We start from the raw sequence: 19,644 nt of genomic DNA on the forward strand, positions 1-19,644 counted from the left end.
TAATGTTCACCAACGAGTATGCTATATTTATTATGTATGTTTAATCTGACTGAAAAATTTGTTAACTAGACAGTTACCTTACCTAACAGACGTTAGGTTAGGTACTCGTGCCTCCTCGTAAAGTTAATTCAAGTTTTTTTTTGTTCATAAAAAAAACTATTTATTTATTTATTTAAGGACAGCTAACAAGACATACACAATTAACTGGAAAAAACATTGAAAACAATACGTGTTTATAGTGTAGGCTTAATTAAAAGCTGCCACGACATGTGCAAAGATTGCGTGGAAGCGTGGTATCGACTAGTCTAAAAAAAATTGAAATTTTTTTTATCGTAATTTTGCTATTTGGACTTGTGTTCTTTAGAAAACAAGAGTGATTAAATTGTAGCTCCAGATTTTTATTGTTATTTATCCTTAAAGTGTACGCGACTTTATGACTTTTGTTATGATTATTAGTAAATATTAATTATGAAAGAAGATTTTATTTTTTGTTTATTTCCTTACCAAAATAAGTGGTACTAAATTCTAATATTGATTATTGTGCATAAAAGTAGGTATATTAGATTAAAAAAACCTGTGTTTTTATTAAAATTCAACTGATTTCAGCAGTTTTCATTAAAAGACTCGAGACCCGAGAAAACTCGAGACTTTGGCCTCGAGAATTCTCGAAACTCGAGAAAAAACATTGGTCGAGAAATCAGAAACCCTAATTACGATTCTCAAGCTCTTGTCTTTTGGAAAAATTGACACACTAATTAATAATTTAATTAATATGCAGAAAATCTGGAATTATCTGAGTACTTTTAGGCACTATGCGTACATAAAACAATATTCAAGTATGAATCTAATAGAATTTAATGTTTCAATTCTACCAATCACAGATTTGAATCTAAGCTAGAGTTAATCTAGTTTTGTCCCGTGTCTTTTCTGAATACGTTAGAAACGTAGTCTACATACCTAATCTCAGCCGACTTGAAAAAATAGTTTAATTCAAGTTTAGGTTACGTTACATAACTATTAAACCAAATATGCTGCTTTAGATAAAAACTTGGCAATCGACGGTTCGTACCTTATTGCCAGCAAAAACTGGCGTAGAACTTTGAAGTGTGTTTTATTACTTGGGCAAATATGCTGTTTTGTGCAATTCCTTTAGATCAGGGTTTCTCAAAGTGGGGTACGCGAACCCCTAAAGACCAAAAACGTAATGGTCCAGACTTAAAATTGACCAATATGACTACATTTGCAACAAGAAACAGCGCTTATTTTTTCACATTAATATTAGAAATACATTTCTTTGGCAATTTATTGAAATTAAAACCTATTTTTTTTCTATAGTCAATGTCATTATTTTCTTTAGGGGGAGGGGGTTTTAATCAGCTAGTTTTAAGGGGTTCGTAGAGCCGAAAGTTTGAGAAACCCTGCTTTAGATCCAATTGAGCGATTATGGGATACGTGTCATAGTTGACACAATTCCTACGCGTTATTATCACCGTTAAGCACACACCTTGGCTTAAATTTGCGAGATCAATTAAGATAGTGTCGTAGCAATAAAATGCCGCGATTTATTGTACCTGGTTATGTACCACAGGCATCTATGTTGGCTAGCATGGTACATGCCTATGCTAAAAGAAACATTGTTATGTATAAGTTGAAAAAGCGCTTAGACAAAGATCTTACGTTCGTGTTATGAAATTAATCTCAAAGCTCTATTAAAACTCATTTCAAACCTGTGAAATATTTAAATTGAATAACCTATTTTTGAGTGTACATTTACATTAGAGTGCCATTTCAGTATACGAGTAGAGACATTTCATAAAATAATTAATTAGATGATGTACTTTGGGCCGCGTTCGGTTACATACAGTTTCTTCTATAGCATATTACGAGTATAGTGCTTTTGAAATATTCTAGTTACGAGCAGGTTCATACAGATAAATAAAAAAATAATAGGCTTGATGTTCAAATAGAAATTAAGATTTCGCTGCGTCAAACGCACCATGACTGCAGCGGCCCTAGGACCTGTTACAATCCACGCGATAGAGCCAGAATAAAGAACTCCAGTATTATGCAGCTACTACACTTATCTTGTTATAAGTGCAGTGGAGCAACCCATCTAGGGCTACCATCAAACCGGAATAGGGTAGTTGATAAAAAGTATGTCATATGACTAATAGTGACATATTTTTTGCGAGCTGTCAAAACGAGACTTCTATAAATTTTGTATGTCAAAGGAAAGCTATGACGATACTAGTTCGCTAACTCTACCGACTAGTTATTGATTTCATAGGCACTAAAAAATATTTTACAGAAAATTGGAAACTAACTCGATTTTCGAGGCTAGAATGTAGAGTTCTTATAGTAGCAGTTAATTTGAGGTCAGTTGTTCAATGTTCAGAGTCTGACATAAGTCTTGAAGTAACTTCAGACTTATCTAAGTCTGACCTCACAGTTATACGTCTAGCTTGAGAACCTTAATTGGCCTGCTCTTAAGAACCGTGAAATACTTTTTTAGTGCGCTTTGCGTTAGATTTATGCGTCTTTTAGCAGGACTTTTCCAATTACAACTAGCAAGTGGCAGCCCTAAGCTCATCGGCCCAGGCGGGTAGTGTGGGCACATATGCTATAATGGTCGCGAGCGGGCCTGCCGTTGTTCCTGACGTATCAAAAGTAGCAGCTTTTGAATACTATGAATTCAATTTTGTAGTACGCTTCACGAAGGATTTGTGACTTTTACCAGCACTTTTCCAATCAGAGATGGCAACCCTAAGCCAATCGGCCCAGGCCGGGTAGTGTGGGCACATATGCTAATGGTCGCGAGCGGGCCTGCCGTTTTTCCTGCCGTGTCGAACCATATCATGTCTCTGTGTACGATAAATAAGTACAATACGTACGCTTGATTACAGTGCTTGTAGTAAGTAAATGACTCCATTAAATGTGTCTTTAGAATCTGTAATAAGAACATCGGGGTCATTTAAATAACAATCACATTGGTTAAATATCATTGCTATTTAATGAGTTACCTACCTTCAGATATCTTATTTTGGTTTAAAGCCCAATCCGTGTGACCAGCGTGTGTAGGTCAAATAGAAAGAAAGACACATTTATTACGATTAACATCATTTAGTTAAGGACAAAGAAGGTATACAGAAAAAAAGACAAATAGCACATAAATATTACAAGGAAATAAAAAGTGAACTGAGCAGTGCTACCCTGTCGCAACAGCGATGCCTATCGCAATGGGACTCCACTCAGCATATGCCGTGGCCCACGGTGGGGAAGGCCACGACGCTGGTTTTCAGTGTGTCCCATGCCGAGTGGAAGTCACGGACAAATCCTTCATTTGCCTCTGGTAAATCAGAGAGGATCTCCTGTAGTAGAGACTAACCCGCTGATGATGACTTTTAACGAAAACTCGCACTATAACCATCCAAGCGTCGTGCAACTGCAGGTTTATTGGGCCGGAAGCGCGCGACAATAAAGGGGTAGGCAAATTTTGAATATTTAACCCGCGCGGAGCGGCGGAATAAAAATGAGCCGATCGGTTCGGCTTAATCGGCCGTTAATGCCGAACGGGGGTATTATCTGGTTCGGCATCCGCTGTATGTCACGGCACCGTGGGCCGATGCATCGACTGGTAATAATTTCTATTAAGTGGCCTCCGTGAAGCGTACGCAAATGTAAAGTCTGATACTAAGTGCACATCGCATAGTATTAGTTAAATGACGATGGAACTGAATTTTTACATGTTTTGCCTGAGACCGTAATGTAGTCTATTAAAATTGGGGTTGTGAAAATAAATTGATACTACGTACATTCCAGTTCCATTACCAGTTTTTCAACTATTCCCTAATCTTTATCCCTAAAATTCCGTTCAGTTGCAATAATCTGCAAACTCCCAAAACGTCTCTGATTACCGCCAGGGTATGCTCTCGCCTCATTTGCACAGACATTTATGCGAAGCGGCGACCCTTTGCGCAATTCCTTCTAAACTGGAAAGTAATAAAATAAATAACATAAGGTGCTATAACTAAACCTTGGAAAAGTGCTTCCCTTGAAAAGTGTGGGCAATAGGTTTAAATTAACTTTTCCCAATGCTCGAACTAACCAAATTAAAGAAAAATAACTACACAGTAAATATTAGTTTTGAGAATTTCAGATACTCGGGGTCCAGTTTTTTTTAGAAATATGAAACCAGATTGGCGGTAAAGAATACCGCCATATACCAAAATCTGTTTTTTCGAACTCTGTGTCACATTCTTTCATGCTAGAATCAAAAGGTACACAAAAAGCCGAGTCGTTCATCACTGTCTTTGAAGTGAACTCGCGTCGGAATAAAGGCGTCATTACTATCGGGCTGGCGCAAACAGCGAACGCGCCGCGGACGGATCCTAATTCAATTTGGCCAAAGGGTTGCCAGCTACGCGGAAGGAAAAACGCGGGGCGATGGCAGGGTTGACGCTCTTTATGAAGATCACGTGCGAAACAAATAGGGTAGTTAACAGGCAATCTAATCAATCTCACATGCTTTTTTATGAGTTGTCAAAACGCAACTCTACTATAAATTTTATAAGACAACAATGTTGAAAACTATTTCGGTTTTTAGGGCTAAATTGAAGTGTTTTTTAAAAAGTTGCATCTTGGAATTTGACCGTATTCTTTGATGGTTTTTATTTATGAAGTTTTTCGTCTGTGTACTGTGAATTCAGTCAGAATTTCATCATGGCAATATTCATACACAAACCCTGTTTAATTGAAATTTCGGCCAAATAGAACAGGTGGCTTATCTGCCGAATTTAGAAAAATGTCTCATCAAACTGGCAGCCCTACATCTAAGGGAGAGGAGGAGGGGATGAAGGAAATTTAAAGGCATGTAGGGGGCGGCGAATGTGTCAGCCCGTGGTCGGGCGCGTAATTGATGCCCTGGCTTCAGGTGCTGCCACGGAGGCCTACGGAAAGGCCAACCTTTGTACACTTGATAATGCTCAGTTTTACATAAAATGTACCTGATGATATTGTGCACCGTGCTACAGAAGTATATACTTTCGAAGATTGCGATTATGATGAATATAGCTTCGGTGGTCTAATGTTGGACGATCTCGAAACAAATGGTTCTAGGTTCACTTCCCAGACATTTGAATTCCTGATTCCAATTAATTTGATTAACAGGAGTTTTGTAGGACTAAAGCGCCAGATTAAGATTCCGTGAAAGGAGTACAACTTAAGATGTAGCCATTTCAGCCATGTTAGACGCTTGTAGCAGAAAATTATAGACTACCCAGGTGAATCAGGCGTATCAACCATCCCACTCATTCTTAAAGTATGCACTAAAGTTTCGACTTTTCCATACCCCAAATATTTAGTGACGTCGCTTTGAAGACCCATCAAATGTCAAGACACATATTTCCCAAATAAGAACTGCATGCAACGTTCGCTGTGACGTGGGATTTCCGAATTTCTGAGAATCGTGCGATTGAGACGTCGCACCGCGAGGGGAACATTGGGCGGAAAATTTTCGTGACCAAAAATGGTAGCGAACAATAGTTGTCAAACTTTTGGACAAAGATATACACTTTTATTCATCAATAAAAAATGATTGTTTCATTTTTACGCGAAAAAAAGGAGGAGGATCACAATCAAGTCGGTTTGTTTTACTTCAATACTCCGTCATTTATAAACTGTTTTTTTATCATTATAAATTAACATGTGACACGTGTTTATATTGTTTGCTATACCAAGTAATTAATGATTAAATAAAAAAACTCGTACCTTTTCTAGTCCTACTAATATTATAATGCGAAAGTTTGGATGTCTGGATGTTTGTTACTCTTTCACGTTAAAACTACTGAACAGATTTTGTTGAAACTTTACAGTATTATTGTTTGTAACCCAGATTAACATATAGGCTATAATTTATGCCGATCTGTGACACTAAATTTCACGTGGGTGAAGCCGCGGGCAAAAGCTAGTATTCAATATTTTTGGCTATGTGTTGACAGATCAGTTGTTCGGGAAGCCAAAAGACTTTATGGTACATGAATAATAAATTAATGCGTCAAAAGTTTGAGCAACAGTGGATGAGCTGTAACTGTCACCCGCCACAGCCATATGCTTTGCGGCCGGCGTTTCTCACCAAACCGAGAAGTCGCCGACTTGCGGCAAACTTTAATTAGATCCCAACCGTTCTGACGGTTGCTTTAGTTTTCAAATGCATCGCTTTAGGGTTCCGTAACAAAAGAAAGTTACTATGATTCTTTGCCAAGCATTTTACTAAGGGTTCCTAGTTTTGACTAATTTAATATTGGAAACCTGGTATCATCACCAAATCCATGAATCAAGAAAACGCCACGAATTTCTTAGAATTAATTAATTTTCAGGTCATTCATGATCAGGTCATGTAGTCTCCACAGCAAGAACACTGAATTTACCAGAGGCAAAGAAGATGCAGTCGATGATGGTCTTTAAAAATGAATGTTAGATAACGTCGAACTTATGTATGAAGCCTTTATATGTGAGATCCTTGGAAAGTAGGATGAAAAACAAATCGCTGAGCTTTCAGACCATATGACGCAGTCCAAGAAGTCTAACAGTTTTAACATCTTATAAACTTAAATCACATAAAATTATACAGGGTGTTTCTTGTAAGGTGTCAAGCCGAAGGCAGGACTAGACCTATCGATTTCACCCCCATGTATGTTCTACGATTTTTCATAGTTTAGAAGTTATCGTTAATTTTGTGATTTTTTCAAAACCCAGTAGGCTTTAAATTTTTTTATCTTTTTTTTGGGTCGACTTTTCTCAGATTTCTTTTTTTTGACAGATTCCCTATTAACTGCAGATTTTTGAAAAAAATAATCAATTTCCTATCTTTGATGCAAGATACAAAATTTTTGCTAGAAACATAAAAAAATATGCTTTTAGCGGAACATCCTAAAATTTTCAACTTAAAAGTTAAAAAAAAAAAAAGAAATTCCATAGGTCCAAAATAATTTTAAAAACTGCGCAGTTTTTGGAACTTTCATAATAACACAAAAAAACATGTACTTAATAGGCCATTATTTTCTGTAATCGCTCCACTAAAGTGGTAAGTCGGAGATTCCGTTACATGTTTTTGACTTTCTTAGGACTAACTAATGTTTGCAATTCTCTAAGTTTACGTTACGTAGAACACATTTAAAGACAATAACTGAACAGAACATTTTTTTATCCACAACGAGGTATCTCTTGCCATTCATCTGAACTGATGGAAACTGATGGATGATCAGCGAGCTTCACTCGGAATCCTAAAGCACAGAGGAATTGGCTGTCCTAAATAGGTGGCCTTACCACTAGACCACAGTGGTGGTTGTTACTTTACGATTAAATTCGATATACCTACATATTAGAGTGTGAGAGAAAGGGAAAGAGTTTGTGTGTGTGTGTGTGTGTGTGTGTGTGTGTGTGTGTGTGTGTGTGTGAGAGAGAGAGAGAGAGAGAGAGAGAGAGCAAAAATGGGTGTAATAATTTAATTTAAAGTAAATGTTCAAAATGTCCGCCGTTGACCTGAATGCACATTCGACAACGACGCAAAAAAATTCTTTGTAAAACCTTCTTCTTCATTTTAATTTGGTTTTGTGCTTCAGTCAGCTTTGTCCGCAGTTCATCAATATTTTCATATTCCCTATTGTATAATAGATGAAGGGCAAGAGCTTCCTCGTTGTGGATAAAAAATGTTCTTTTCAGATATTGTCTCTAAATGTGTTCTACATAACGTAAACTTAAGGGATTGCAAACATTACTTAGTCCTAAGAAAGTAAAAAACATGTAACGGAATCTCCAACTTGCCACTTGAGTGGAGCGATTACAGAAAATAATGGCCTATTAAGTACATGTTTTTTTGTGTTATTATGAAAGTTCAGAAAACTGCGCAGTTTTTAAAATTATTTTGGACCTATGGAAGTTCTTTTTTTTTTCAAACCTTTAAGTTGAAAATTTTAGAATGTTCCGCTAAAAGCATATTTTTTATGTTTCTAGCAAAAATTTTGTATCTTGCATCAAAGATAGGAAGTTGATTATTTTTTTCAAAAATCTGCATTTAATAGGGAATCTGTCAAAAAAAAGAAATCTGAGAAAAGTCGACCCAAAAAAAAGATAAAAAAAATTAAAGCCTACTGGGTTATACAATTTGAAAAAATCACAAAATTAACGATAACTTCTAAACTATGAAAAATCGTAGAACATACATGGGGGTGAAATCGATAGGTCTAGTCCTCACCTATCACCTGCCTTCGGCTTGACACCTTACAAGAAACACCCTGTATAAACAAAATGGTAACCATTCTACAGAACACCTTAGTACAAATCACACGGAACCTTCAAGGCAAATGTGAATATCATTATTTTTTTTAGCGAGAAGTCTTTGACGGTGATTTGTAGTTTCGTAAAATATCACGAAAACATTTCAGTGAAAACTTAATACAGTCCTGACGCGCTGTCATCTTAGCATTTCAATTTTGGGGCTGAATGAAGTTATTCAAAGGACAACTTTTAATGTTGGCGAAAGAAGCCGTAGCTGACAAAACGACTTAGCTGAAACATTTTACTTGAACGTTTCTGTTAGAGAAGTTGGTACATTTTTGTACTTTAAATAGGCTGTTAAATGCTGTTTCTATTCTAGTTTCATAAGTTTGATAACTACAGGAATGGGCTCTCAACCCTCCAAGAGTATAAAGAATCATAAAAAAGCGGGAGATCTTATGATCTTGGCGAGCTTTGGGAATGATTAGGTCCAACAGTGGACTGCCCTCGGCTGAAATGATGATGAAAGTAATAGGAAGTATTTCTTCATTTACATTTATACTGCGGGCCCATATTTTAATATTCTATCTACTTACCCAACTTACGATAATCTATAGCAAATGAATGGTATTGACTAACGGAAGTCGCGTGTCTATGTGTTATTATAAAGTTAGGCAGATAGGCGCTTTAGATAATGAGGAGTGCTTCCATAAATACTAGTTTATAGCTATTTAATTATCTACTTAGCGTTTCGAAGTATCTTACACTAACTTTTGAAACGTTAAACTGAAATTATATTTGACTAATATTAAAATATCTGCTTAGTTTCTCTTTTTAATCTTACTAAAAATGTCTACGTCATTGTGACACCACGGAAAATTCTGAAAAGTTGTGGTGAGCGAGAATTATAAGAGTATCGCACCTAAAATTGGGCGGATGTCTGAGAAAATCCTTCACTTCCGGTCTTCTAAGGTTATATTTGTGTCATGTTATATCAGCCAGTACGACATTCATGGCATCATTCCATTATTATTAAAAAGTGAGTTCTCTGTAAACACGTATTTAATTTTATGTTTTCTTGTTAACAGCAGCGGCAACGAACCATTACGACATTGCAATTGTGTTGTTACGCGATACATCATAGAAAACGACGTGACGAACATATGTTCTAGCGTCGCAGACATGTCAACGGCGCTGGAATGTCTTGCACGATTGTAAGGTATACAATCCACTGTGTTCGCAAATTTCTAGCGCTCCACGCCCCTGCAACGTTGCATGTGATCCGAGTCGTGCCCGTTTATAGACAAACACAAATATGTACACTTGAACGAGCGCGGAACTCAAGGTTCGCGATCATAGTGGACACTAACCTTTAGCTGGTTTATAATTGTGCCGCAATCGCCAGCCACCGTCCACAAAAAAAGGCGGGTGCGAAATAATTGAACAATTTAATGAGCTATTACTTTAAATGTGGATCCCATCGATATCTATCGTAAAACGAAGCACCTATTGTATGCGTGAACGATTAGCGCAAAACATCTCGCCATTATTCTGTCATAGTTTGATAAGCAAAATGGGAGCAACTTTTTCAGCTTAAATTAATTGGTAGAGTCATTACTGTGAGGTACAAACTTATATCAGATATTAGCCTGTTTTCAGCTACATCTCGATATCGGAATTCTTTCGCAAAAGGCAGAAAAGAAACATAAAGTATTGAGAAACCCTAAAAAGTATCGAAACATTCGATTTGAAACCATTAAAAGAATCTGAAACTTTTTTCAAAAATCATATTCAAATAAAAAATAGAGCAAACACGTTGCGTAACCAAACTTCGGCCACTCTCGAGTTGGGGATTTATTGTAACAAATCAACAATCGAGAATCGCGCAACCTTATGAGTGTTACACAATACCCTCATCCGGGTACCTTGTACTTGTCAAACTCGCAACTTTTCCGTTCCCGCACACCGAATAGATTTCGAAATTCGACAAGTTCCGAATATCCGTACAAGTCGATATAATGACGTAATTTATCGAGTTGGCGAACTCGGTATTCGTGACGAAATATTTTAGCGTACGACGGTGTTCGAGGGTGCGCGAGTTTTGGTGTAAACCTGCATTACTTACTGCTCCATCCAACTGGATAGATTTGTATGTGAACATTCGCTATCGAGTTGAACAATCGGGTGATAAACAATTTTGGACAATGGAAAAGTCGATGTTAGAAACTTGATACTTCAAACAATTTGTGACATGACAGTGCAGTGAGAAGTGAAATATTTAGTCTGCATAATCAAAAACTCCAACTTTATGACGTTGATAAGTCTTGTGTTGCATTTCATACACACTATAAGATAAGGAAATCATAAAGTGAATAATTAATACTTGGTTAAATGCTTGGTTTCTGGAGGTATGCTAAATTATGGAAGGGAAATTATTTTCCTTTACACTTTCAAAACATGCTTTCTTTCTAAGATAGTAGTAGAAAAATCTTTAAGCTATGTTGGTAGAACTAGACCTGATAATTTGATATCAATTTCAACTTGATACTTCCGCGTGTCTCTGAAAAAAAGTTCTTTTCTTTTTGAGACAGCGAAAAAGGAAAAACGACGCCAATTAACGCTGCTGTATTTTAAAGAAACCTTTAAGTTGATTAACTTTTCTTTTTGATTACTTGGAACTTGGGGAATGTTTTTCAATCGCACCTATTAAGATGAGGTGTAAGAAGTAGAAACTTTGTATTATTTCAAGTTAACTTGTCAGTAATATGATAGATTTGTCAGGGCTTTGTAGGTATCCTTCTCAAGAGAAGACTTCGTTATCTTATTAAGTCAACAGTTACAGGTCAACCAGCCTTGGTGACAAAGTATACTTAACTGTAATCCTCACATAGTTTTTACCACAAATAAAGATATTAGAACATAACGCTTAGCTACGGCCTTTTCCGTGACGGCGGTTGCATGTAACTAATGCATTCAGTATCGGTGAAGCGCAATTTTCGTGTTAGGCTGTTGGCGATAGTCGTGCGACAGTCGCGCCATGATTTATTCGCGGCCGCTTGTCGCCGCGGCACGCGAACACTTGTCGTCAATTGGCGCTGCAGAACATATTGCCGGCTATCTGTAAATGTTACGATCGACAGGCAATGTTTCGGCTGTTAGTGTTATGATTCCTTTGCTATTTGTGACTAATGTTAACGGAAAAAGTTTGGTTACGTATGGAACAGGAGAAATTATTTTGTTAAAGTTGAAAGATTGGTTAAAAGTTTATTTTATTCAAATAATATGGTAAGATTATAAAATATGGTACGCTTGTATGTGCACTGTGCGGTCATTAGAAAATCATACTTTAATTTTGTTGCAAATTAGGACTTTATACAACTACATAAGGTGGTTTAATTTTCTGTAGTCTTAAGTTTGCACAATATTACTCAATACTCAATAAGTACTAGTTATATGAAATATTATTCTACTAAATTCACGCCTTGCATTGTCCATATTCACAAACCATTAGTTAGACAAATGTCTGTGACCCAAATGTAAAGTTTAGATTGTTTTAAACTTGATGTCACTGTTTTTTGAAGGCAACTGATGATTTTAAAAAATTGAATGTTTCAACTAATAACACAGTCTTAATTTTTTTTTGGTGATTGACAAAACAAATTATTTGTTGTTTTGTATCTTCTATGTTACAGAGAACAATATTTCTTACATTTTAGTTAAATTTAGTTAAATAACAATTTGTATTGTCTGGTAAAATATTGGGATGAAATATCTTTATCACTCCATTGGTTGATTATCGTAGCAGTTAACCCAAGAATCATAATAACTAGCTGAATAATAGGTGGTAAGTAAGGTGGAATCGGCTCTTCAATTTAGGTGGAACGAATCATTTGAAGATTCGACTAAGGAAAAGGGAAATATTTAAATAAAATAGCACTTACTTCTTTCATGTCGCTGCCACGCTAGCGCTCCACAAAGCAAAGCCAGTGTCTTTCCGGAACCCGTTGGACTTTCCAACAGGCAGTTTTTGCCTGTTTTTATTGCAGTTATCACCTAAAAAAAAGGATTTAAGAGTAATGCACAAAATTTTTGCATATTGTTACTGTACTACTGTATCAAGATTTAATTGTAAACTTACTTTAGACATAAGTGCTATTTGGCAGCCATAAGGATCAACCGGAAGATTGACAGTGACACCTCCAATCATCTTGTCAAACCCAGGGTCCCTCAATTTTACTGGAGAAACCTTCGATGGCCCTGCTGCATCGTCCCATCGTAACTTCTCCGGCGTTGGAAACAATTGCTTCAGTACCTTCTTTTTTCTACTTTTTAAATCAATTTCAGGAAGATACTCCTCATCAGAAGTAAAATAATCGACAGTATTCGATGATCGTTTTTGTGCATCGTTATCATCACTCAATAGCACAGAATCTTCACCAGATAGCTGTTCCAGCTTCTCAGCTTTCTTGGGGAGGATAAAGCTATCATCGTCATCCGATAATTCAATTATATCAGACATATTTTTGGAATTATGTTGTTTTGTTTACTATAAAACGCCTCTTCCCGCGTGTTTGTTTTTCGGCACAATTTCTTACAATATCACGTAAAATCACAGTAGAACTTTCAAAACTGAGTTGTGTACCACAAGTATAACTTTTTAGAAACACGTTTTATAAATTAAATATTCATTATATCGAAATAAAATAAACAAAAGCTTGAAAATCCAATAAAGTTCACAGCTGAGCGACTGACAGCCGGAGCGAATGTCAATGTGACAGATGTCAAAGCTGTACGTTCCGTTCTACATTATTAGAAAATCAAATCATAAAATTCTTTCTTTTCTCGCAATGCAATATCAAACTTATGTTGTTACGGTAATTTTATAGCATAAAAATTCCTAGTTATTTTAAGAGTTAATAAAAAACTTGATCTAAGTTAAGAGTCGCATCTCAAACTAATTTTTAAAATAACTTGAAAAAAAAAAATGGCATTGCCTATAATTTCTCAGGTGCCTAGGTGGTGAGAACGGTCTCGGGGTCGTGGGTTCGATTCCTACATACCTAGGCAATTCCTTTTTTTTTAAGTTATTTTAAAATTGCAAAAGTATTGATAACTAAGTAGGGTCTCAAAAATATCACTTTTATATACTTACACTTTGGGTTTTTGCAGAGGTGTCTCCTTGTCGCCGTTAATGTATAAATTACCCGTTTATTTTCTAGTATCCAGCACATTGGTAACAGTTTTACAAGCATAATAGCCGTTTAAATATTAGGTTCTATTTACTTAATACTCAATAAAATAATTTTAGCTGGATATGTCTTGGAACTCCTGGAAATAGAGAACAAAAATCTGCCAGGCTTATTTAATTTTAATGTCAGTTTTCCTTTTGGAGTGCATAGATAAGATAGTTTACGCTAAGAACTATCAAAAGAAGGAGGTTTCCAGCATACACTTTACAGCATTAGGTAGGTATTTTTTGTCGATCGCCATTTAACACTAAGCGACCGAGAACGTTTTATAACCTCTAATTGTGCTGTATTTCGTTTCGCTAGAAAGTCCCGAGTACCTGCATGCTAAACTGAGGTTTTCTGATTTCCATAGGCGTTACGGGCCTGGTCTGCCCAGATCTGCCCGTGTACCCCTAGCGATGCACAAGCACAGAACTGTAGGTTTCACAGGCAGTTTCCGCTACCAGGCTACTAAGTGTTGGAACAATATACCACCTCCAATAAGAGCAGCCAAATCAAAGCATGCATTTAAGACTCTGCTTAAATCTGCATTATTGGAGTCGCAAAAACCTGTAAGGGGCCATCCATAAAGTACGTCACACGAATTTCATGATTTTTTGACCCCCCCTCCGTCCTTGTCACAGGTGGTCACATTTCTGATACCCCCCCTCCCTAGTGTGACGTCACATGTTTTGCAATTTCACATCGAAAAATTATTAAATTAACAGCAGATCCGAAATTAGTTTTATTTCCATTTAAATTAAGTACTTTTTTTTTTATGAAATCAACATTATATCAAATATTTGAAACAATTGAAATGTGATGTCACGAAACTTAGGACCCCTCCCACCCCTTGTCACACCATGTCACACTTTGTCAACCCCCTCCCCCCCTCTTTACGTGTGACGTACTTTATGGATGACCCCTAACCTGATTGCGCCTTGGTAGTGGTTTCTGATCTGGTCCAGTGGTTTCATGCGTGGTTGTTTTGTTGAACCCTGGCATAATTTGCATAATTTTTATTTTTATATTATTTTTATCAGTGTATTTTCTCCTTTCCTCTTTATCATAAATATCTTAATCTATTTAGTTATATTTATGTACTTAAACTCACCACACCCCAACCGTCACGTTGACGTGTTACGCGCGTTCTTTCGTCCTTAGGCTATAGCTGAAAATCAGTGGTTTGCTTTTAAGTAAACCAATTACTGAGCTATTGCCGTTTTGCATTGCTGCGACACACATTTCTGTATAAAGTGTGTACCTATATTGTATGTCATAATGATTTTTTTTTCTTTTTATTTCTGTCTTACCATACCATGTCATATTGTCCTGAGGGTACTATTTTGTCCTACTTTTGGTACTTTCTGTTTGTAATGTGTGTTTCTGTTATGCAAATAAACGTTTTATCTATCTATCTATCTATCTATTTTATTACTGCGTCGCACTGGTGAAGTCGTGGAGTCGAAACGAATGACACTCATTGAGTTTTATGGAGGGCGAATTTTGAACGAACGCGATACTCGTGTCGTGAGCTCTACGTTAACGTAACGTATCGTTGGAGTTACAAATAAGTAAATAGAAACAGTGCGGCAGTTTAAATTTTTTCAAACAACAGTTGAAAAAATTATCTCCTTTTACAACTTACATAAATGCCACAGTCTCTACCTCAAACACTTCATATAACTACTACTCATAAATTATTTTATGGCACACAATACCGAAGTTCCAAAGGCGAACTGAATGCCACGAGGCATTCTCTTCCAGTCAACCTTTGGGCCCAACAATTTTGCCAAATTATCTTGCGACATCTAAATAGATGCATATTATAATCATGCGATTTTGTAGTATGCAAAGGTATTCATAGTATAAAAGGATCTTATAATTTATTTTAATTATAAATGTTTTTTTTTAGTGTAGGTATATCAAATATTTCTAAGGTCTAATTTTGGTCCGATTGGGAAAGTGACTCAATTAATTCATAGCAGTAAAAAGGTTCGTGTATCCTCTCCAAACGTGGATCTAAGAAATATTGCCTGTTTGTTTATTCAAGATACAACTTTACCATCGTCAAGTAGGTATAATTGACTTCTTCGACGGAACACAAATAAGTGTTAGCAGGTTTAATTACATTACACGCTGTAACAACCGTAATTATGCCAAACCGTAATGCTAATATGGGACCTGCAAGTAGTGGCGTGCTTGTTCTTATATGACCACTCCATTTGTTGACCTTTGCCAAGTGAATTCCTATTTGATTGGCGACTTTTTACAAGCGGACTGGCCTGTTAATGTAGGTACCTATATGTCAATAATGATGGTACCTAACTTAAAATAAAGTGTTTTTTAAACAAAATTTTATCCAATGACTGCTTTTCATCCTTCTTTATCCCCACAATAAATAACAGTAATTAAGATACTACAGTTAAAAATGAATACATCTTTAACTGAAATCTGAAAGAATTCCAATTTTAGTGTAGGGCAAGCTATTTGAGACGTGTTTAAAAGCCCTGAAAAGGGCCTACTTACAATTATAATAGCAGTGTGGGCTAGTGGTCCGACGATCTGGTGAAGGTCGCGGGAAGTAGGTATCTGGATGCGAGCAACGCAGAATCGATCGTTGTGGAAATCCTTAGGGGAGGCCTTTTTCCAGCTGTGGATGTTATTGAACTGATGAAACGAACGAATAACAAAACATTTTGGCTTCCTGTCCTAATCCCATAATAAATAAAACTGCACATAGTAAAACCGGCTAAAATTCAAAACAGAACAGTTCTTTGGTTTCTTTCTCTCATTCGTAGATCATGAATGCTTCAGCAAAACCATGTGAAACGCAGATCAAAGAGATTGTGGAGCAATTTGCCAAGTAGGTGCAACACAATTGAATTTACACAGAAATTGCTGTTAGCACGTCATTACACTGAAGGATGGTATATTGAGAGGCGCAGCGAGCAGCGGTAAATGAATCAGTTTGGGGCGAACGCAGCTGAACGATTTAGCGCTCTACGACTACTTTCGCGTCATTGTAGAGTCGATATTACAGTTTGTTGAATTCATTCTGTAGGTAATCATTGCAGGGTCCAAGAGGATTAGTTATCACTCAATGTTATAGTATTTTTTACGGACGACCTGTGGATTGTAAGAGAAGAAGCAGCGTTTGGTAAGAAACATTGGAATGGACCTAGTCGAGACAGTTTTCAATTTGGCTGTAAAATGGAATCAATAAATTATCAGTCAATTAAGTGTGTTCATTCATTCACCATCGTCCTCAGTCCTCATTGCCAAAACAAAATCTTATGGTAGAGTCGCGTCTTGAACGCTCACGTAGAGTAGGACTACTAGGGTCTTCATTAAGAACCTACCCTATTTTTGGTGTAAACTCTCAGAATTCCAATATGTAGAGGACTATATTGGACACTGACATTTGACTGTGACATCACAGTGCTCCAATCATGATGTATGGTATCCGCTTCTCTTACTACCCTCCAATATTAGTGTTACAACCGCGGCGGGCAAACAAGCAAAAACGTGTCTCGCACTGCTCACTAGCATTGAATCCAGTGATTAATTGGAAATAATTGAAAAGCCATGAGAAGTATCCATTATCTTGTAAGTGGCCGTAACAATTGTAACGTTAGCTTTGTTAAAGGTGTGGGCTAAAAACCGCGCGTGGTTGCTATTAATGTTGAATAATAGTTAATTAGGCACTTATTATTAGGTATTTACATGAAATAATAATGTGTGTAAACTGTAAAGGGCATAAAAAGATTTAAACAAAAAATAAAATTCTCACCTTCACCGCATCTATCAATTAGATGTTGGATTTTAAACCTAGTCCTTTTTATAAACTACTAGCTTTCCGCCCGCAGCCGCCTCGCCCGGGGTTTTCCCGGATTTTTCTTGCCGTAAAAACCATCCTTGGACTTTTTACGAACATTTAAAAAAAGAATTGGTAAAATCGGTCCAAGCGGTGTTGAGTTATGCGCTTACCAACGCATTTTGCGATTCATTTATTAAAAAATCACTAAAATAATATTTAAATGGATCTTTTTAGATAGGATCTCTTTTTTGCGATAATTGACCATAACCTCATATCATAATAATTTCATACCCCTCAATTAGATTTCGAATCGTTCTGCCCCTCTAAGACAAGACAGCGTAACTCCGGTGGTTGTCGCAGGACATTCAACAGAACAAAGGACTCATCGTACGCTTCCGTCGATAAACTATGAAATAATTATAAAATCACACGGTTCGACGGAAGACCCAGCTTGGATAGAAGAGCCAGTTCAATCAGAACGTAACGATTTAGTAGCTATTTCCTGATTAACACTATTTAGCAAGTAAAAGTAGGAAGTGTTTTAGTATTTAGTTAGTGTCATGGTTTCATTGCTACTCGTGACTTTATAGCAAGAAGAAGCCTACTTGACAATTTATCCATGGTGAACGAGGCCCTAAGCAATAACTTAGTACCTAACCATCGTAGTTAGCAACAAAAATTACTTATACTATTAGGATTAGAAGAGATCTCTTATAATCTCGAATAATAATTCGTAGACCTGCAGTTACTGTCTATCAAGCTTTGGGCATTATCTTATAGGGACAGTAAAAACAAGAAGAAAGCAGACACAAAAAAAACAGGATAGGACATCACTTCAGTCATACGAAGACCTTGCGCTGGCGCATTTCTGCGGATCCAAAAATAGAATGGCCTAATCCATGTTAAAACATTTTTTGGCGATTAAACTGAACAAGGAGACTGTTACTTTTGCCCTGTGCAGTTACATAGCATGACCCTTGCTTATTAGAGGACAACACCTCGGTCACAGTGGGTGCCCGATAAGCTGTCATTTTGTGACGCAACTGCCAATTTGCGTGTAATTTCTTCATGTGTGGCGGTCCTTTCATTACTTGACGTACAGAAACTACAGCAATTGATCTGTTTCCGCTTTTATTTTCATCGCAATAAGGCACAAAGTGGCAATTGGTTGAAGATCTAAAGCTGACACACGCCGCCGCAGCCGACGGGATCCCACGGGTATTGGTGACGATCTTGGTTTTGATGGCAACTGACCCCTTCAGTCAATATTCTGTCTGCTCCTTACTTGTAACAAATATTTGAGATCGAAGGCTTTGATCGAGACTAAGAAATGTTTTGGAGAATTTGCTAACCTAATTATCGTAGTTGATCTGACCTACATACTCGTCTGTAGATTTTCCTGAGGGCTTACAAAATATCCGTGAATTTTCACAAATTTTACTGGAATTGGAGATGAGGCCGCAGGTTCTCCTGGTCACAGAGGAGTTACACCCGTGGACTCGCCTGGCTGTGACAAGTGGCAGACTCTTAAATGAAGGCCATGTCCTTATGTCTCATTACAGATGTACTTAGTTATTTTTTTAATATTCTAAAGGGAATTGAGCCGTAATTAAATCATTGACAAAAATTCCCACTATAATTGATCCCTAAGTTTTAACAACAAATATGTTTTGTTGGTGCAACTTAAGTGTTCAGAGCCCCGATTACGGTAACTTTTAACGTCTACAATCCAGACACGCTTCATCGATTCTGCGATACGATTGGTCAAAACAGCTGACGTACGCTGTTGAACGACCAATCGTATCGCAGAATCGAGAAGCGTGTCTGGATTGTAGACGTTAAAAATTACCGTAATCGGGGCTCTGGTTCACAAACCATTCATTCGGTACCCCTCTTTGTCCAAGCCATTGGAACGCGACAGCCCTGAGCGGTAATATCGATAATATCATTAGTCGATTTATAACAAAATGATCTGTCCGCATTGTAATCGATTCCCATGACATGTGGCATTGAGCGCGGGCGAAGGCGCGGGCGCAGAGGCGACATAAGGCTTGCAGTCCAGCAAAGGAAACTAATATCGAAATAGTACTTTAACTGTAGCAATAATTTTCATAATTATATTAACAACGTTAAAAGAAAGTGATGATCAGGCTGAAGGTGGAAGCGAGCTTCACCCGGAATCCTCAATCACAGACCTCTTGCCTCCAACAGCTGGAACACAACAATATTGTTAACATTGTTGTTATGACGTGCAAGAAAATTGTGCCCCTACTGAGAATTAAACCTCGCACCTCTGGGTCTGAAGCAAGTGGTCTTACCACT

At 37.1% G+C, this 19,644-nt stretch overlaps 1 protein-coding gene across 1 annotated transcript in view; it reads right to left on the reverse strand.

Moving 5' to 3' along the window:
- LOC135082449 (Fanconi anemia group J protein-like) overlaps positions 1–13,016 on the reverse strand; it is a 95,007-nt gene extending 81,991 nt beyond the window's left edge. Inside the window, exons 1-2 of the mRNA XM_063977245.1 lie at positions 12,413–13,016; positions 12,216–12,327 (exon numbers count right to left, since the gene is read on the reverse strand). Coding sequence (XP_063833315.1) covers positions 12,216–12,327; positions 12,413–12,793 — 493 coding nt within the window. The 5' untranslated portion in view covers positions 12,794–13,016. The remainder of the gene's footprint in view (positions 1–12,215; positions 12,328–12,412) is intronic.
- Positions 13,017–19,644: the final 6,628 nt, after the last annotated feature.

This window comes from Ostrinia nubilalis, chromosome 21 (genome assembly GCF_963855985.1).
Source record: "Ostrinia nubilalis chromosome 21, ilOstNubi1.1, whole genome shotgun sequence".
Taxonomy (NCBI): Eukaryota; Metazoa; Arthropoda; class Insecta; order Lepidoptera; family Crambidae; genus Ostrinia; species Ostrinia nubilalis.